Source organism: Anguilla anguilla, chromosome 5 (assembly GCF_013347855.1).
Source record: "Anguilla anguilla isolate fAngAng1 chromosome 5, fAngAng1.pri, whole genome shotgun sequence".
In the NCBI taxonomy this organism is placed as follows: Eukaryota; Metazoa; Chordata; class Actinopteri; order Anguilliformes; family Anguillidae; genus Anguilla; species Anguilla anguilla.
This window is the reverse complement of record NC_049205.1, coordinates 14,187,506-14,209,470: the sequence shown is the minus strand read 5'-3', so window position 1 is coordinate 14,209,470 and position 21,965 is coordinate 14,187,506. Positions and strand designations below refer to the sequence as shown.

The 21,965-nt window shown below is 41.4% G+C and overlaps 1 protein-coding gene across 3 annotated transcripts in view; it reads right to left on the bottom strand.

Annotated features, from left to right (window-relative positions):
- LOC118226931 (disintegrin and metalloproteinase domain-containing protein 33-like) overlaps positions 1-21,965 on the bottom strand; it is a 101,422-nt gene that overhangs the window by 32,126 nt on the left and 47,331 nt on the right. For all 3 annotated transcript variants that reach the window (XR_004765127.1, XM_035416932.1, XM_035416930.1), the window contains exons 4-5: positions 9,208-9,286; positions 3,903-3,979 (exon numbers count right to left, since the gene is read on the bottom strand). Coding sequence is in view for 2 of the 3 variants with exons in the window: in XM_035416932.1 (XP_035272823.1) it covers positions 3,903-3,979; positions 9,208-9,286 (156 nt within the window). In the remaining variant the exon portion in view is untranslated. The remainder of the gene's footprint in view (positions 1-3,902; positions 3,980-9,207; positions 9,287-21,965) is intronic.

Sequence of the window (21,965 nt, the reverse complement as noted above, 5' to 3'; positions counted from 1 at the left end):
CGCCATCTTTGAACTGCGCGCACGAGCCGCTTCCATCCGCGTTGATCAATATTCTGTCTTCCCGTCCTTCACGGAAAAGACAGCCCTGCGGAATTAGCATACGGTGCCCTTTTCTGGTGCCGCGTCACCCGCTCCGAGGCGCTCGGGGGCCCGGGCGAACAACGGAGGCCGTGGCACCGCCCGCCCTTCAGGCTGCCAATGATTGATGGGCCTGATGCGACCATCCCGATTGGGGGGATTGATTACCTGTCCGGCCTCATTCCACCGGCATCACCGGTCTGGCTCTCGGGGGACTTACAGGAGACCTGTTCCCTTCCCAGCCGCTGAAAGTCAACATTACATCACTGCCTAGTGCAAAAACGCACCATTCTACAACCTGGCCAGCCTTCTCATAGATAGAGAAGAGACACTGTAGCATAGTTTCTCCAAGTGTTAAGCCAGGAAGTCGATCAAAAAAGTGAATGGCATATAAATGCTTATTGATATTAAAATTGTAATAATATTCGTATCAGTACTGTACAATCAATAAAAATGATTTTAAACTGCAAGCGCTGTACCGACTTGTTGGTCTACTGGTTTCAAAAATGGTCAAGTTGTTCACTCGTTCAACCGAGCATTAGCAAGGAGCTTGCTGCGAGGGACATTTCTCTGGCTGTTCTGCATGGTTTGGCCCAGTTTACAGTAAATAAACTTTTCACATTGGTGAGCAGCTCTTGACAGCAGCGGTGAGTGACAATTCCACACACAGGAGTGCATTCAGAATTGTTAATCAACTTATTCACAGAGCATTAAAAAAAACCATTCACTGACTCCGTGCAGATCAAGTATATATTTTGGAGCGACAGTAAAAGTAGAAAATAAAATGGAAGTCTTTTCAAATAGAGCACTATAATGGTCAGGGATCCTGTCACCCTAAGACTGTGCACTTGATTCACAGGTGGGACACTGCCATTGTACTCTTGAGCAAGGTATTTAACCTGAATTGCCTCAGTAAATATCCAGCTGTATAAATGAATTGTACGTAAGGCAAGCTGTGTAAGTCTCTCTGGACAAGAACACTTGCTAAGTGCATAAATTTAATGCAATGTATTGTGCCAACTACTTTTGAAATCTCCCTCCACCACCTTCATTAAGATGTCATATGATTTTTTTTTTGGAACACCATGTTTTCTTATGACTCATGTGTCTAAAATGAAATCCAATGGTTTTCCAAAACCTTCACGTAAAAGTTTCCACTTTGTGGCAACCCTAGAATTCACAGACTGTTAGACATTAAGCGGTACAGAGTATAACATGCCTGCAGAAGCCTGTATGCTCAGAAATACAGCACTGTGAAATACAGCACCACTCAACTGAGTACTTACCATTCTATGGCTCCTTCAACCCCTTAATCATTGTGCCAGTTTGTATTGTGATTGGCCTATGTACAACATGAAGTCTCTGCCTAATGTTTTTTTTGGCATGTCTCACTCAAAAACGAGGTTCTCAACACCTCTCCTTGATACAATTAAAAAAAAAAAAATAAATGTCTTCATTATCTTCATTTTATTTCCTGTATTTCTATTCTTTCATATGCATCATGTGATTTTATAGCTTCTAGAGAGCCATGAAATGGCCTTCTAACACCTGGAAGCCATATGCAGTGATTTTCCAAGGCTCAGCAGAAAGAAGGACAGTAGCATGTCTGCATTTCAGAACAGTTTGTCTCTCACGGTTTGTGTGAGAGCTTGTCAGGATTAAAGCGTGCAGGCAAAAGACAAATATGACACTTAAAAACAATGGCCTCACATTATTAAAGGAAACACCCCGCTGGAACAATCATAAGATGTTTTATTTATTGAGTTTTGCTGAGCTGGCAATTTGGTGGAGTTTTAATAAAGCTGGATTGGGTTTGAAATCTGTGACTGAGCACAAGTAATGAAAGAAGGCTACATTTTAATACATAAATTTTACATTTCAATAAAGTTGCCTGACAGTGCCTAGTCCACTCCGATATCTTTGCATCAAGGAAGAGTGATGAACTTCACGGTACTTTGCACGCTTATGTACAGACCTATTTCTTTTTTTACAGTTAAGGAAATTTAAAGCCACTTAAATGCAAGCCACTGTGCCAGAGCGAGCTTAAAGGCAAATCAGTTCATGACAACTGTAAAACCCCAATTCCGTAATGTTTCTCTAATTAAGTAACTACATCTAATAAAATCGCTGCGGGTTCTGAGAATTCACAAGATGCCTGCCTTGAAGGAAGATGCATCACTATTGCACTCTCCCTCCACAATGCCCTATGGTTGCTTTGTCATATCCTTTGAAAACTAGGGAATGAAACAGTGGGTGTCCACTCAAAGACCGTCAGGCTGGTAGAGGGGAAGATGAGAAATTCTCTTCTATTTCTCAGATAACCGACTTGAGAAAAAGTCTTGACATACACGCTCGCACGCACACACACAGGTACGCACATTCATGCACACAGGCACACACACAAACGCACAAGACTATGTTGGGGTCTACTCCAGTTAAATCGAATTTGTTTGCAGTGAACCACAACTGACTATTCTGTGATGGACAGTGCCCACTTCAAATACAGACTTGCATCTAGTTCAAGCGTTGAGATCAGGTCTGCTGAACACTTGTGCTCTCCTACACAACTCACATTTGGTGATGCAATTAAATTCAGTTAAAGTGAAGTTGGAATCTCATTTCAATGTGCGAGCTTCGTGAGTGAGTTCGCGAGGTGACCGCGCTCCACACGCACGACCAAATCCGCCGCTTCCTGTGCCGAAACACACGGCCATAATGGAAGACCGGAGAGAAAAGAGATTGCTTTCCTGCAAGGCCTTTCACCTGATGCCGTAGCAATTGGACCTCTGTTTATTGCAACGTTCCCTCCAAATTGAGCAGTGACATTTTGGCTTGGAAAGGAAGTTGTTCTGCGACCATTAGAATCAGAGAGCTTTTTTTCCCAGGGAGGGTGGGGACAGTGCCATTTCTCCTTCAGTCTTTCCTGTAATTTGGTAAATGTATGAACTGGAAGACCTTCTCCCAGGTGTCACTCTGCTCAGACAATCAGAGCACCTCCTCTGGTGCACTCTTCCTGCTCGCTGCTGCTTATTATTCCGGCTGAGTTTCACACGGAAAATTGCTATAGGGAATAAAGTCAAGAAGTTAGAATTACAATCGCACCAGCCTGGACACTCCTGTTGTCGTGTGCTGAATCGAACAACTTGAACCAGGGGTGACACACACCACTCACGACAATGATTTGTGTCTCTATTAATAATCGCGTCATTGTTACAACATTAAAACATGTTTGGGTTGAGAGACTGAGCCACACACTGACAAACATTTATGGTATAGCATCAGTGCATGTACTGTAGTATAAAGCAATGTTTTTGTAAATAATAGTATGCAATACAAGTATACAACATAAAAAATAAAAATTATGTTTTACAAAAAAAAAAAAAGAAAAAACAGCCATATGCGGCCAAATTAATACTGCAACTGAGTTTCACTCATACATACCAAAACAGATATGACTCTTTAATGTGGGGAGATCAACAAAGGACCTGGCTTTCTCATTCACTATTTATGGCTTTGATGCCAGATAGCTCTTAAGTCATTTATTTTAATCAATATTAATGTGTTATAATCGCCAAATGAATCTTTACTCTCAAACACAGTGCAAGCACTCGTCATTCATCATCCCCTACCAGACAGCTTAATTGGTGCATTATAGCCGTGTGAGCTGAGGGAGCATTCGCATGCAATGCACTGATGCAATACTGTAAATATTTGTCGGTGAACTTCGTGAATTAACTTTTCTTTATGGCCCTTTCAATGGAATTAGCCACAGTAAAAATGGCTCTAGGGACCCATCAAACACGATGGCAGGTCATGTGACTCACCGGACCCCGGAGCAGGTGCTGAGAACGACCCAGGAATCTGGGTGCCCTCTCACGTAGCCATGGTAGAAACAGTGGTCCTGCAATGAGAGAGTGAAAGAGAGAGGAAGGAAAAGAGGAGAGGTCTTCATACCCGAAAGCCGTTAAGGGACTCATGCACTATGCAAGGCAGTGAAATCACTTTCTGCGGAAGAGGCGGTGCCAACTGCACACCTGACCTGAGCAATACCAATGCAGCCCTACCTGCTCACAGTGAAGATAGATAGCGCCTTGTGTGTGTGCGTGTGTGTTTGTGTGTGTGTATGTGTGTGCATGTGCGTGTATGCGTGTGTGAGCTGGGCAGGACCTGGCTTTTCTTCTGCAGCAGAAACCATGGCCAACGTTTTGTACATACTCAATGCTAGATCTGCTCTCAGTCCATCACAGGTTCCACTTTTTCCATGAGTGGCAGGAGACAAGTGACTCACAGGCTTACAGTATGCTTGGCTCATTCCGTCCTTACAGTGTGCTTCTGCAAGCACCTTCACTAGATTACTGCAGAAGTCTTATCCTCTTAAAACCTGGGAATGTCTATCAGCCGGTGAGCGACTGTGGTCGAGCCTCGACTGGTACGGCGTGATTGACGCATACTACAACAATTCAACACGCAAGCCGTTAAACGCTGCTGTTATTTTAAATTCAACGTCAATGTAATTTGGAGCATCGCCTTCAGACAAATTTGATAACTCGTCACGCTTCTTTGGCATGGATTCTTTCATCATTACTTGTTTGATGCCATTCAGACAGTCTTGCAATGTCAAAGAAAATAAAAGCGCAATGAAGAAAGGCTGATTAAAGAAACAAGGTTTTAAATAGATTATCTTCACAATAATTATTACAATGGTACTTCAAGTTAAGTGCTAATCATGTAACCATTGAACATGGAAAAAGAGTGAATGTTGGGTACAAACTGAGTTACACTGTTGAGATAAACAAGTATGTGCAATTTCAGCTATCATAACAACCTTGAGGTGGATTGGCTGTTTGACCCAAATAAGCCTGTGGTCCATATGTTTCCTAATGGGCCTTTCTGATTACATGCCAGATTTCAAAAGAATCATAAAACCACATGGACTTCATTAATATTCACTCATTGTTATTGCTCCAGGAAAAAAAGAATATTACAAAAATGACATTTCAATCATTTTATTTAATCTTATAATTATCATCACATCATCTGAACATGCTTTATGGACAATATCTCTGTGGTGTATCTTAGTTTACATAACATGAGAATACAAATATAAAAGGGGATAGCAATATATGATTGAAATGAAACTGCTACTTTTGGGGTGATAATCAAATCCTGGAGGCCTGTCTGTCTTCTTGTTTCTTCAAAATAACGGCCAATTTAGGAGCCGTAAACATGTTGCTAGGACTGTTTAGCCTACTTGAATCAATCATTCTAAGTCCTGAAACACACCAAGAACCAGCACACACTGTGGTCCTACCTCCAGAGTATAAGACCAAAACCTGACATCCTAATTAAGAGCTGTGGTTTTCAGTGCATATATTAAAAGTATTTTTTTGAAAAGTATCTCTGAAACCTAAATTGCCAGTGATTCCAAAATATATTAATAACTCATACCAGAAATATGTTACTATGTAATTAATTGTAACTATTGCATTATTTATTTATCCTCAGAATTACTATAAACATATCATTGAGAGAGAGAGAGAGAGAGAGATTACTATTAACGTCTAAAATGGTTCCTTAGACTATGATTACCTCTGATCTCCATTCTACCCATGCTTGTATCGCCCTCTGACTTCTCTAGTGATGATTTCGTTTAATTTCATTCACTGTTCTGGTCTCTCAAAACCATTTTTAAAAGATTTTCCCCTCAATGTCAAAACCTGGCGAATTACTGCTCTTCATTGGCTGCATAACTGACAATTCCTGACTGTTTAAAGGGATTTGTGCTGCTTATCAGACCATGAAATTAGGTAATTTAGCCTAACAGCAAAAGCACAGGATGTGAAGAAAACAGTATTGAAGCCTGCAACATGCGATGGGGGAGGTGTGTGTGCATGTTCATGTGTGTGTGTGTGTGTGTGTGTGTGTATGTACGTATGTGTGCGTGCGCATGCGCCCTTGTGTTGGGGAGGACCTGATTTTACAAAAATAACTTTAAAAATGCACTCATTAATCAATATGCCTAAGAAGACTATTCTTCTGCACCAGAAACCATGTCCAACATTTTGTACACACTCAATGTTATATCTGCTCTCATCTGCTCTCATCCCACCAAAGGTTCTACTTCTTTTTTTCATGAGTGGCAGGAGGCAGGTGACTCACTTACTGTATATTTGGCTCATTCTGTCCTCACATATACTGTATATTCATGTTATGTTTATGTATTCTGAATGTTAACATCAATGTGGACTTCTCTTCACCCAACCCTCATTGGGTATGTATCATTCATTCCCATTAGTCAGCTCACCTATGCAACATGAAGATTAACTCAAAATATACACGGTCAACTGCGTATGTTTACCACTTCGTTTTAGGTTACTGTAAATCATTCTATTACATCATTCATTTCTTCATCTTTATCTGCTTTACTCCAGTTAGCCCTGAGATGTGCTTTGAATGTATCTTTCTACAATGGGCTTGTAAGTTACTCTCCATATGAATGCCTGGGTTATATTATGGATCATTTTATGAATACATATATAAAATCAGATATTAATAGCACACAATATGAGCATAAGTACCCATGACCCTATGCACCTTTCCCTGTGAATTACTGTTTTCACATCTGAATATTACCATTGGTGTACCTTACATGTGAGGGGAATAATTTAACTGCACTGATTCTGCAATGTGCTTTTTGCTGCTATAAATGAGTTTATAGAGTTATGAGTGTGTGTGTGTGTGTGCATGTCTGTGCGTGTGTGTGTGCGTGGGTGTGTGCTTGTCAGAGAGATGGTGACAGTGCGTGTCTGCATTTAAACAGCGACTGAGTTCATGCTATCCACAGTTAGTCTGTTGATTTAACAGATTATCTATTGATTTGGAAAGGCTTGTTATGCCTTTTCTTTCGCATATCTCATGCACAAAAGAAAGCCTCATTGATCTGACTGGCAGATTGTACCTCATGGTATTGACTGAATGTTGACATGCATTTCCAAACCAATTCCACTGAATTAAGTCGCACTTGTTTGCCGGTCTGGGTGACATATCTGTCTGTTCTTCTTTTTAACCAGCTTTAGGTGGAATATCTATTTTTTTTCCACATCAAAGCTCAGGAATGTCTTGCATGAAAATATGTAATTCCCATCTCAAATCTGAGACAGTCAATGTGAATCTGGGTCAAAGAATCATTTGAATTATCACATACAATCATAAATCATGGAAATTATTTTAAATATGGCCACCGTAGATGCCTCTGATCAGGCTGTCTGATGAATACTTGGCACACCTGTTTAATCTCTTTCCCCCTTTCAATGTCTTTTCTTTTTTCCTCCTTTAGAGTCTGCCCATGACAGCCTTTGCTTCTACTTGCTTGCCTTTTGATCTGCTCTGAAGAGGTTAATCGCACTTCCTCAGTGCTTTCCTAATTGGTTTCCCCTGGTAGCTCATGCATCAAATTGCCTGTGCAAATGTATGAATTTCTCCCTGTTCAGCATGGCTCCGAAACATGCACTTCCACCCCAGACAGGTGTTCCCAGTGTCTCCTGCCTGCGGTCTCCTACCCTATACCACAATGCTCTATGCCTAGGACCCCACTGTACGCACAATGCACATATTTTCTGTAACCAGCATGCTAAAAACTTGCCGTTGGTCGATTTGGAAGTTTGGAATAGCCCGGAGGCTACACGTCCATCTAAATACCAAAGCGAGAGTCACAAAGCTAGGGCTCCCCTGGGTACGATCAGTGTGCTGGCATCCTCAGGGCATCTGCTCTCTCGCATGGGGAAAAGCGGAGGCCAATCAATTTAATTTGATTGAGGCGCAGTTATTACCGAGGTTATTCAAGGCCTAGACCGGAATATGACAGCGCGCAGTGAGAGACAGCTGTTTATGGAGCAGAAATAGAACGCCTGCTGAACTAGAGTCAAGTTCTGCAAGAGGAGCTTAAAAAATGCCACTCTCTTCTTTTGGCAAGAAACTAACAGGCCAGAGACAAACTATTCTGAATCCTGGAGTACGCCTTATGAATAATGACAGATAACAGGTAATGACAGGTGATTGCAGAAATAATGACAGATAAAGTCATTTAAAATGTATACCGGGGTTTTGGTAAGTGGGCACAAATAGGACTGGAGATGTTTCTATTTCTGTCAGGATACAGAATTGATAAAGGTCAAGTACCACTCTGAAAAACATCTCTGGGCTTTACAAAAGTTACAAAAACACATTCTTCACTAGTGGAAAAAGAGAGGCTGCCGTGCTCGATATAGATTTTTTTTCTGTATCTGTGTGACGTGAACTTTAAGGAATTTGCCATTTTTCACCCACTCTAAGGAAAATGTATGAAGGTTAACATTCTAGTGGCGCACACATTTTCTTACTCCTATACGTAAGTAAGAAATGGATAGCGAAACCTGTTCTTGTCAAAGCACACTTGCTCATAGCTGAACTGGGTTTTAGCTCAGTCTTGCTTCCCTCAGTTTTCATTGGATTCCTCCTGCCCTTGGCTGCTGCTTGATGAGTCCCTGAAACAGTTTTTCCAAACCTGGGGTCCAGGTGTGGAGTCCAAGGACATCGTCAGCAAAATTCTTTAAAAAAGTTCTCCTTTTAAGAATATTTTGTTTATGTTTTCATGGTTTCATAGTTTAAAATAACCCCTCCTTACAAAAAACAGACATTGGTTTGACATTCCTGGGAAATATATATTATTGTTTTATATTTTACATATTTATATTGAACTAAATGCATGGCTAATATAGATCCATAATATATGATGCAAATAAATAGGATGGGGGGGGGGGGTGTTGGATTGTTATAAGTTCTCAGTGGAGTAAAATTTGCATACATTGAGGCGATCCATTATAATTACACAGAGTGAGCCATAATCTCATTCTACTTATGAAGTTTATAATCAAATTTGCTGGCACAATTTATACTGTGTATCAACTCGATGAATACATATGCCTTAATTCTTACATGTACATTGAATGTACATGGCTATGTACACCTACGTGTGCTAACTGTCAGAGAGACATATGATCAGGAATCATAGCATTTGTGGTTTATCATGGGCTGTGAAATGCCATATGAAGGCGAAGTTGGAGGATTGTGGGAAGTGAGATGCAGACTTACCGTTTGATTGGCCGAGATGGTCACCTGGTCCCCGGCCTCACTGTAGTGCGTCTCTGTGAAGTCCGGGCCCAGCAGCTCACTGTGAGAGAACACACACGGATCAGCTCTTCATAATCAATCTCCCTCCTACTACATTACATTACATTACAGGCATTTAGCAGACGCTCTTATCCAGAGCGACTTACACAACTTTTACATAGCATTTTTACATTGTATCCATTTATACAGCTGGATATATACTGAAGCAATTCCGGTTAAGTACCTTGCTCAAGGGTACAACGGCAGTGTCCTTACCCGGGAATCGAACCCGCGACCTTTCGGTTACAAGCCCAGTTCCTTACCTACTGTGTTACACTCCGTCTTACTTTTCTGACAAACAAAATGGACAGGAAATTCACAGGTCTCTGCTGGAACCAGACCTGTGACAAATACATATTTGTTTTGGATTCAAATACTTTTCTGTGCTCTATTGATCTTGCCTGGTGTAACTGAGCCTGCCAATATGACCAGAAGGTGGGATCTGCACTTTTTGAGAGTATTTAATTGGTTCTGATACACCAGACAAGATCAGTCATGCATAGAAAATTTGAATCCAAAACAAATCCGTATTTGACCCAGGTCTGGCGGGAACCATGGAGAAAGGGGAAAAAGAATAGAAGGCCAAAAGTGTCCCCTAGCCTTCTGTTTCATTCTCCACTCACTGTCTGAGGAGACTGAAGCCTTTTAAATGAACAGGGCTAATGAACATACGGCAGCTCACCGCAGTAAATGTTTCATTTGGGGACAGGGCAGATCGGTTGTTACCGTCTCTATAATTTGAGTCGTTTCAGTGTGACAGCGTTCTTTGCTTCGCCAGAATGAAAATCCACATTTTTTCCGCGCACGCACGGTTCCAGCACCAGTAAATGAGGGGCATATGCAAAAGGCTCTGGCTTTGCTACAGCGACTGCCAACCTTGATTACGACCGTTCTTCACAAACAGCGGTACACAGGTCCATTTAAATAACAGAAACGCTAGTGATTAATGAGTACGGAGCAACAAGCAAGCTTTTAAAATCCCGGAGTGCCGCAGAAATGAGACAGGCAACATAGACGAAATGAAATAATAAAAAAAAGAGAATATATACAAAGAAACAAACAACCTTGGAGTTCGGGAGCCTGCATTACGATGATGGCGAATGAAAAAGCGGCAGGGGAATGGTTTTCACGAGGCGCGAACGATGCCGTGTCTGGAGAAAGGACCCCCGACCGGCATCACATTGCCTGTCCGGAGGGCCTCCAGATGGAGGCTTTTCACACGGGAGAAAGACAGCAACTCCCAGCCTGTTCTCCTGTTATACCCCCTCGTAAGGAAGGGGGGAGTGGAGCTGCTGGAAGACGGTTCAGGCTAAGGCCAGTCAGAGGCACTCTGGCTATAAGCTCTGCAAGCCCTGGGCCTGCAGCGAGGGACACTTTGTGGGTGGGAAGCAGATGCTGGGCTGGGCCCTCCTAGATGAATCTGTCTCCCCTCAAAGGAAACTAGGGCTTATGAGACAGCCAATGGGAAATCATAGAGTGGGTTTATAAATACGAACATTGCTCAGAAATAAAATCATTCTGACAGTGTTTCTGGACGGTATGGTAGCATCATCACAGCTAAGTTGTGAGAAAGTGGCGAGTGCTCGGGCTGGACATGGAGGTCACCGTACAAGGGCATGGGCCAATTTCCAAGCTCGCGGCCTATTTACACACAATGTGTGCAACCTTTAAATGATAATGAATGTGCCTTCTCACTAGTGTACCATAGAGCTGTCTCTGCTGGCTGGCTTCCCCTCCACCGCCTGTTTAGAAAATGTCTTACATTTGTGCTGCTCGACTTGCTGTACTGCCGAGAAGGCTGCATCCCTCCCAGTGGCTGTGTTGTCTTATCAAACGCTCCCTGATAAGTTCTCACTTAGCACCGCGTCTCACAGCTGCCTGGCATTAACAGGCCCTCTCTGTATCCAAGGAAAACACCGTGAAAGGGAGCCACAGCACACAAAAGTACAACCTATTTCGGAACAAAATCTTTACCTTCAAAAAATAACACCTTAAAAAAACGCACCTTAATTTCCAGCCAAAAAGTTACTCCTGCGTTTTACAATCAAGAGATTAAAGATACAAGAGCTTGTAAATTACTATAGATAAAATAAACTTGGCTAACAAAAAATGCTGCTTTTACGTGTCCTTGTTAATATGCATTATAATAACGTATTAAGTATTTATATTGCACTAAATACATTTCTGATATAGATCATTATGTGGATGACATATTTCTGAATTCTTGCTTGTTCAATAGGCTCTGCTTCGCAGTCTTTATTGTGTAGGGTATGTACTGACAGTTAACTGTTTTATTGACAAGGAGACTGAGCCAGAGTTGTTTAGGGGACTGTGACATAAAAAAAAAAAGTGTGGCAACCCTGGCAAAAAATAATAAGCTCTCACTGTATTCATGGCACCCACTTTAAATACACTTGCAGTGCACAAAAGTACGGCAATAAATTACCGTGCTTTTACCATACGGTAATAATCCAATTACAGCAATCGGAGAGTCCATCTGCAAATGGCCCACAGGGAGGCCAAGCTGGGATAGGCTCCAGCTCCCCCATGACCCTGAATTAAATGAACAAATAAATTCCTTACAAAAACACTACTTTCTACAATCAAATTGACTTAAAGATCAAATAAATAGCTTCAATAAAAGCAGGAAACTGAGTGAAGCATTTCTCACAATACACGGTGACGAGAAGAAAGAGAGAGACAAAAGATCTCGCACTCTATTTGTTCTCCTGACAGCCTCCAGCCAGGCCCTCTCTCTGGCACGTGGTTCTGTGGTGACATATCATGTGTGTCACTTGTCGCTATCTGCTGAGAGCAGTGGGCTAATAAACCAGGCGATCACAAAAGAACCGCGGAGAGTGATAATTACTTGTTAGCGTTAAAGGTCACCGCACCGCGGAAGCGTGCAGGTCTTCTGGGCGTCGCACACGGACGACGCGTGGGGTGACATTTACCCAAGCGCCGAACCCTCCCTCTCACGCCAGGAGAAAAAGCCCAGAACCTGTGGTTATGCGTCAGAAGGGTGAGGGGAGGACACTGTGCTCTACCCTGCTTGGTTATTGGTTAATAAACCAGGTGCCTTACAAGGCAGGTTCCATGTTCGAAGGGCTGTCACAAGTGAATGAAGCACCACATTTAGTGTGTAACTGACTCCAAAATCTGTAGAAATTCTAGGCAACAGATAAAAACAACCTTCACAGTTACTGTATAGATGTACAAATAATACTAATACTAATACTTCTACTAATACTACCACTACTGCCACTAATATTGCCAATACTACCGCTGCTACTACTACTGCTTCTGCTACTACTACTAATAATAATAATTAATAGTTATTGTTATTAGTAATATATATTTATTCTCTGGTGAAATCATCCCTGTCCACTGTTGCTGTCTTCAAACAGGCCTGTTACTCAGCCTTGTCACTGGTCTTCTCATATCCCTCTGCTGGCTACCTATATCAACTCATAACAAAATTAAAACCTTGGTGCTAGCCTATCATGCAGCTAAAGGGACAGCTCTGTTACTGCACAAGGAACTTCCCAGTGCAGTCGAGGCAGGAGAAACCCTGCCCATCTTCCGACGCAGACTGAACACTCACCTTCTCAGATTGCACCCCCTTTAAATATGTTTTACTATTTCTTTCTTTGAGTTTCCTTCTGGATAATGTTACAGGTTTAACTGTGTGTTATCTGTCTAGTGGTACTTTCTTTTGTTACAACACACATTTTTGTTTGATTAGCATTACATTAATGAATATAAATGAGCCCCTGTGCCTTCTAGTGATAAGACCTTTTTGTATTTGTGAGTAACGCTGATGTTCTCTACTATTGTACGTAGCTCTGTATAAGAGCATCTGCCAAGTGATTATCATATAATGGTGTTTATAGTACAGCAACAAGCAGCACCCCAGGGGCCAAGCACATACAGAGGCTTCCCGCTGCATTGACATTTCAGTAAAAATGAATTTTGAATTCATTTACATTTTTATGCCAACATCGCAAAAGTGCTACACTGTAGCAGCAAATGTAGTTAAAGCAATTTCAAGCAAAGCCAATATTTTATGTTGATGTAAAATTGAGCATTTTATATTCATTTTGAAATTAGTGTCCCCTTTCCAGGCTCGGCGCACTTCTTAATTGGCTGACAAAGCACAGGTGTTAATGCTGTGAACAGGAGACTCCCTCATTTCCCTGGTGCTTATATACATTTCAGTAGCCCATCTGTCACACTTTGACGACTTTAGTCTCATATCCACTCCATATCTTTTGTTAGCATTAAAATTTTCACTTTAGCTGCTCGGGGCTGCTTGTAAAGTTCTCGGAGGCAGGTTTGCAAAAATGGATACAATGAAAATAAAAATTGGATGGCTGTGCACCATTGACTTCCTCCTAGATTCACCAACAGTGCCTCCAGCAATAGAGGAGCCACAGACATTTGATACAGCTCGTAGTCTCACAGGTGCTCGATTCCTACTCTTTGCACACTCCAATGTCACCTCATTAACTTTAAATGTTATAATTGTTTGGAAAGAAGTAAAAGGAAATTCTAGTAGATCTGTAGCTTTTTGCATCACTTCATCAAAACTCATAAAACCACAAACATTTCTTTGCAAATGAGTTCTCTGAGTTGTTTATTTTCAGAAAGTGGTACCTGTACAATGCACATTTTATTTTACTTTTATCAAGTGGATTTCCACATTGGAAGAAAAAGCAAGTATCTGGTTATAATTTTTAAAAAATATAATACGGAAAAAATGGAAAGCGTTAGTTTCATTCTTTAGTTTATATATGTCTCTGATCTTGCTCTGTACTTGCGAAACAGTTGAAAGCAACAGTTTGTAATTAACCTATTTTATCTTCGATGGGTCTTCATACGTAATCATATACACAGTAAAATGTCTGATGTTAATTCAACTCTTAACAGAGTGCATATGAGTCCAACAGTTTGATTGAGCACTGAACATTTTACTGTGTACTGGTTACAAACCTGTGTCTGTGTGCTCTGGCTTTGGTTTTTTATGAATCCAACAAAGTACAGCATTAAAAAAATGCATTCGCCCTCTTATAAGGACAAAGTGAGTGCCTGCACAGCCAGGGGTACATTTAAGAATGGTACATTAAGTCGTATTGTGTGGGTTACAAAAAATAAATAATAAATATATCCTTAAATAAATTCATACATTTGACATCACTGGGTCGACAAAATGTTTCATTTTAAGTTTCTAAAAGCTTCCATAAGGCATTTGCTCAAAGAAGAAAACACCTGACGCCGACTTTTAAACGACAAAGCCTTTGAAGACCGGTGAACTTTCCTCTCACAAAAATGCAAACCACCTGGCCTCAGCTGACCCAAAGAAAGCAAAAAGCATGAGTCATAGAAGTACTACTTTTTTTCCAGACTTCTTTTCTCACCGCTGTGTGCCGTAATGATGCAGTATAACCCCCCAAAACCGAAACTGCGACTATCCCCCTCTCCATTAGAGAACAACTTCAAAACCTGCTGAGGAAACGCCATTAAATAATTGAAAAACATGTCTCAAGGCACAGATCCCCCAATTTCAAATCTAACAAAAGAAGCCCAGAAGATGCCGCGAGCCCAACGGAGTGTTGGGCCCAGAGAAGAAAGGACTGGGGTGTGCGGCTACACGATTGAAGATGAAGAGGGACATGCCCTTCGTTTTGCGGTAATGCACCTGGGGAGCGAGTCGCTCCAAAACCAGGCCCTTTCGAGGAAAACACGCGGAGCGAAAGCAAATGAGATGGATCGACCTCTGCAATCAAAACAGGCCTTTTTTCCCTCTAAAAACATAGACTACTAACAGAAATGTATTGATCATCTTGTTTGTTCTCACAGTAGCGTTTGGCTTGGAAAGCTCCCCAAGACAAGTACGTCCCAACGCATTGATCATTCAATGAAACTCCTTTTCCACACGACTTCCATTTCACGCTCTAACAACAGGATCGCGGTATCGACGTCCTCTAGATTAGCCCGCAATCACCGGGTAAAAAGGCAACAGCTGCATGGTGTTAAAGAAGGAAATGAGAGCCAAACGTTGTTCCCTCATCTCATCATTCGTTAAGGTGAGCAAAGCGATCAGCTGTTAAAACGCATACCAGCGGCTGAACGCGTCAATAAAATGTTGTCGCCTGGCTCGCCCGCTGCTTTAAGAGGTTCTGAATTTTGTGAATGGCTTCCTTGTGCTACAACGGCTTGCACCCTCAGCCCCCAAAACCGCCACATATCTTCTGGAACAACGGTAGATGAACTGGCAGCCGCTCTCCGGATGTTTCCATCACAAATAAACATACAGGGATAAAGAGGTTGCGCTGTGTTTGAAACGATGTGACACCCCAAGGTAATCTAGACTTTGATTCACAAAGTAGAAATTTCTCTATTGCGAGTCCAGTAAAGTAGAGAACAATGAGCTATGAAACCATGGGTCGAATGGCCAAACCTCACTTACAGTATCGTAGAGATTGGACCTTGCTCTACAGAAAACAACATTTTTACAGTGCAGATTTTCTACAAGATATTATCACATGGCAACACTGACGGTGCTGGGTATTGTACACAACCCATCACAGCCAAACACCTGACAGGAGATAATCGTTTGTCCAGCATCAATGAGCTGACGTTTTTGGTTCTGATAAATGTGTTGGGGAAAATAACTAAGAGCGCAAACAAATCCCTGATCGTGCCAACGTCCATAAGGCCAGCAGTTCTGTAAACCAGCTCATAATTAGTCATAACATGGCCCCGGGAAGTTGGGCTTCAGTCAGCAGGGTATAAACCACCTCATCATGTACAAATGATTCCTCTGGCCAATCAGACTCTTGCAGTTTCCATATATGCCATACGATGTAATGAAAATGTGATAACATACACTGAGTGTACAAAACATTTGCACTCAGTGTATATTATTGAAGACCTTTGTTTTCCATGACATAGACTGACCATGCAAATCTGAAAGAGATGAATTATTATTAAGCGATACTTCATTGACCCCGTGTCCTCCGCATTTGACTCATCCTAGGTACTTAGAAGCAGTGGGCAGCCATAGTGCAGCACCCGGGCACAAACTCCAGTTCTGGTCAAATGCAATGGCAGGAGTATACCTAACCTGACAGACACCGACCCTCGGAATGACACACACACACACACACACACACACACACACACACCATCCATGTCTCAGTTACCCCCAAGTTTCAAAATCCCTCTTCAACCTGTATCTACCAATTTATCTACACTGACGTGGATTTAACAGGTGAAATCAAAAAGGGACCATTACTTTTACCTAGATTCACCCGGTCAGTCAGGGAAAGAGTAGGTGTCCATAAAGATTTGCACACTCTGTGTAATGTTGCATGTTTATTAGAATAAAATTCAACCACATAATATAAGGCAATAGGACAGCAGAGTAGGCATAACTGTCAAAATGAAAAAATTCACAGGTTGTGTCCAAATCTTTTTTTAGAGGATATAAATTTGCTGACATGTAAAACAATCAGAAATCTCAACATATTAATGCTGAATGAACGATTTCCTGTTCAGAAACTGGCTGAGATCCCAGGCTGGTCAGAGCAGGATGCTGGAAATGAAGAGAATCCAACACTAAATATGAAAAGGAGACACAGCCAAATATAAATAAGAATATCCTGTGCGAATTCGACTCTAAGAGAGACTGAATGCGATCAAATGTACTCTTTCAGAGAAAAATGCACTCTGTCAGTTCAATGCTGGACATTTTTCTGTATTTTTCTATTATTATAATAAAATAGCGACACAGAAAGCATGCTTCGCTGAAGGAAAGGGGAGAAACTGCTACATCTACTCAATGGTTCAGTACATCACAAAGAGCCTTGGAGCACTACTATAGAAAACCTGCTTAACTGCCAGATGACTGCTTTGAAATTGCATCATACGCTGTTGTACTAGCAAGGCACGATTCTCTGGCTCCAAGAAAAATGATAGATGTTTTTATAATTACACAATTACAATGTCCTTTCGTAACTACTACATAATACTGTATGAGTACACACTGTTAAATTACTTATTTGGGGTTATACTGGGGGGTTAAGTTCGGTATTACTGATGAGATAGCGCCAACTAAAGCTAACCGGTCCTCAGGGGTAACGCTATAAAAAGCAGTATAACCAATGAGTAAAGTTGAGGAAGTAAAGTGCTGCCTTAAGACATTTCCCCCTCCAATGTCTCAGAGCTGGAATGGGCTACAAAACGAATGGAGGCGCATCCGTGACTCAACACCGTTCTCGCTGTGAGACGCGCTAAAGAAACAACAAACAAAAAAAAAACAAAAAAAAAAACAAAACAGCAATAAGCGAGGCTCCACTTGGAGCATATGGATGTTATCCCGCACGTCTCAGAGCAGGGATAAACTTTCCTTCACCGGGCTTGGAGAGCTCCGGCGTGGGATTCAGCCACGGTTCATTGAGTAATAGAACAGACATGGGGCCTTGGGGTCTTTTCCCCTCTCGGCTGGATAAGAATCAATCTGGAAAGCAACCGAAAGCAGCTGCTTCCCTCTTCATTAAACAGAGCTCGTGTTTTGCCCAGAAGTTTAGAGTAGCGACGTGAGGAGCAGTAGCTCCGATAGTTTTGATCAAAACAAGCGCTGTACAGGCACAAGCATACTCTAGGTTCGAAAAAAGATTGTGAGACATGTCACCGGCAATGTTTTCATATGAATTAATTATCAGACTTGCTAGTATGCTTCCGAGACTTAACGTTTGATTATGCAAGACTAGGTAGTTCAGCAGTGTGTCTTCCCCAAAATAGAAATGAAACTTAAGCGTGTAAGTGTTGGTTAATATCTACATCGCTTATGAAATACAAGATTTCTAAACGGGCTTTGGATTGTTGAATAGGATTGGGATTAATAAACCTTTATTCTGACCCGTGTATAATATTATTATTATTTTCTGTTTCTTCACAAACAGAATTTGGCATAAGCTCACCAAACTGAGCTTGTGTTGACAAAAACACTTAGGTCATACAACCAGAATAGCATCAGCATGTGCATTATATTTATGGTATTAACTTTGTTTATTTTCATCTCATTAAACAACTCAGGAACTCTACCTTCATCTCTCACACAATTAAAATGATTTACAACCAACAGGAGACCTACAAAAAAAACGCAGTCTCTCTCTCTCTCTCTCTCTCTCTCTCTCTCTTTCTTTCTCTCTCTCTCTCTCACAAACACATGCACACACACACACACACACACACACAAAAACACACAATTAATCACAGTTATGTCAACACGCCAACACACAAAGACAGAAACTCGGCTGCGTCTTCCGTTTGGGGGAGGGGGGTTGGGGGGGGGGGGGGGGGGGGGGGGGGGACTTATATAATTCCCGGTGTGTCCCCGGTTTCCTTTTCCCCTGGCTTTTCCAGCTTTTATCAAGGGGGGGAGAAAGAGCCGCCACCGCTCCGGCGGTGAGAAAGCGCTGAGCTCAGGGCCCGTCCAGCTGACCCGCTGACCCACTGAGAGCCCGGGCCCCCCATTCATCACCGCGCCGCCACCATCTGGGCCCCATCAGGCGGGGCCCCGCGCCTGCTTCCCTTGCCTGACGTGATTCGCTCCTTCCTGCGTGGCGCGGGAGGCCGGGCTGGCCTGGCCTGGCCTGGCCGGGAGCCCGCGGCCTGCCGCGTCCCTGGATACGGTCGCCGCGGCCAAAACAAGCGGCTCGGTGACCGAAATAAAAGGTCGTTAGGCACTCCCGCGGCCCCTGTAAAAACAGACCGAGGGTCCCGCCCACACCTGCCTGCCGTTAGTACGTGTCACCTGATAGGGTGTGCCGCACTTTCTGCGTGCGGCCTCTGCCGGAATGTTCCACTGTGGTGAGGGCGGGGGAGTTCACTTCCTTCAATTAAAGGCAATTTGATCAGTAACTCCACTAAAATGAGGGGGCCAGCCCAATTCAACCATCTAAAAAAAGAACAGAGAAGGCGGAAACATTGTGCCATTTACATTGATTCATAAAAAGCAATCAGAAGCCTCTATCGACACTCAACAACCAAACTGATCACACCTTCATAGGCACTACTCAACAAAGACTAAAATATATGTGCACATATAAAATATAACTTATGCCAGAATTTCCATATCTCTGTATGTATCTGTACTGTATGTAATAATGATTGATTCAATAATTTATTGTGATTTTAAGTATGTATGTATGTAAGTACAGTATGTAATATGTATGTATGTGTTTGTGTGTGTGAGTGTGTATGTGTGTGTGTGTGTATGTATGCATGCATAAACACTACAGTACATTAACTATGACATAACTGTTAAAAAATGTATTGCCATAAACACTACATTAACTATGACATAACTGCTAAAAATTGCATTGCCATAAACACTACATTAACTATGATATAACGGCTAAAAATTGTAATGGCTAACTTTAGCAAATTCAGCCCTAAAAACATATTGCCAGCAAAAAACACAGGCTTCCGGAGGGAGTCATCCAAACTACTAATACTGGCTCAGTGCGTGGTGTGTAGGCATAGCCACTATTTTTATTTTATTTGTCTTTGAGAGCAAGTCGGCATGGTCTTATGGGGGCGTTCTAAAGTAGGAATGAAGTGTACCTCTCAAGTTTCAGAGGTTTTCAAAAAAGGAAACTCATTTCAGTTATTTCTACCTTCCCTTAAATTTAACAAAGTATATTATAAAAAACATCTGGCTGCATATTATTTCCTCCCTGCTCCGTCATGCACATGACAGATGTCTTTAAATCGGAGGAGTCATCAGGTTGCAGGTGATTTAGAGCTGGTGGAGCTGGAAGCCCTGGAATGGGACAATGTTTAGCCAGAGACAGGAAGTAATGAACAAACAGGAACTGGAAGTCCAAGGTAAAACAATAGCCAAAGCAGCAGTACATTTCCTGTATTGTAAAACTTCCCCTAAATATTCTGTTTTTTTGCTCTAGTTTTGCATATGTGGAAAAAGATGCAATAAAAAAGAAGCGAATGATGTATTGTGAAATATTAATACAAAATAAATATTTTTGTACAATGTTAGTTCCCGACATAAAATGCATTGTTTCGACATTGTTTCGATTTATCATTGTAATTTCTGTATGAACCGGGTCCTCGGAGAACTCATTAACACAAAAGGTCAAGGAAACAACCGATGCTGAAAAAAGGGTCTCTAAGTACAGTGAGCAACTGGGGAATGGCCAACCGTACTTACCTTTCTTTGACCTGCAGTAAAGTTACCTGTATTACAAATGCATCCTTAGTTTTTGTACAGAACTACATTATTCATTTTAAGGCAAACTGGACTTTCAGCTCAAATAAAAACTTTGCGAAGATCATACGGAGCAACACACATCTAATTTAACTTGAAATGAATCAAACAAATCTTTCAACCAGCTGTTCTGGAGTCTTAACTGAAAAAAAAAAAACAATTAAAAGAGAAAAGAATACTCATTAATACAGAAAATAAAAAGCTCTTGTTACAACATTATTCATAACATAATACAAAAATGTATTAGTAACTGTTCAGTATACTCAATATATATAATGATTATTCGTAAATGTTACCACTTTATAAACATAAAACATAAGTTTTAATGTTTGCTAAATTATTGTTTCAACAGTAAATAACACTTGCATACACTCTCCATCTAACTTGGCTAACTTGGCAAATAAGCATGGAGGAACGGGCAAAAATTCCATAATCTAAATGTGCAAAGCTCATGCAGACATACAGGAGAAAACTCAGAGCTGTAATTGGTGCCAACTACAAAGTGTTGACTGAGGGGTGCACACTTTCGTAAATGAGAAATGCAAGTCTTTCACTTTCACTCAAAAAAGGTGTTGAATAAAAACATACTTTTACATAAAAAATGTGTTACATCTATTGTGTTGGTGAGGGAGAAAACAGTTCAGTGCATTAGCACTGCTGTAATAGCAGAAAACGTGAAAAGGTTCCAGGAGGGTGAATACTTTCTGGAGGCACAATAAGCCTCCAAAAAGTGTATTATCCCGAATATCCAGAAACAACTCCTGAGAGATAATGATTTACTGAAGGCACGACCCAAAATAATATGTAAGTTCAGTGTGGTAACACCTGATTTGCAAAGACTACTTATGAAAACCATGCAATTATGGAGTCATTCAAGTCATTTAAGAAACACTCTTTTGTCATGGGTAGCAGCATGTACATCATAGAACACACTACATAATATGGTAGCCTACCTGGTCTAAGTTAACCAACACAAGCAAAAAAACACATCTGCAGATAAATGTTTCTCATAATTGATGGTAGGTTTATGAAATCCATAGTCTACAAAATACAATGCAGATTCACCAGAAAACTGGATATGGAATAGGTAGAATTTGTTAAATCCACTCACAGTTTTAGTGAATATTTTAGTGAACTCATAAAGAACTTGTTTGTATCAGGCTGCGTTCACAAGTGTGCAAGCACTTTGCCACATTGGCAATGTAGTATAATGGTTAGGCAACCTTTACCTCAAAGGTTAAGTTTACAATTTCAAGTCTTTGGTGGGGCACTGCTGTTCTGTTTCACATAGTAACCTGACTTGCTTCTGGAAAAACACCCGACTGTTTAAATTACATGTAAAAATATAACCCGTGCTAGTCAATCTGGATTAAGGTGCCTGCTAAAT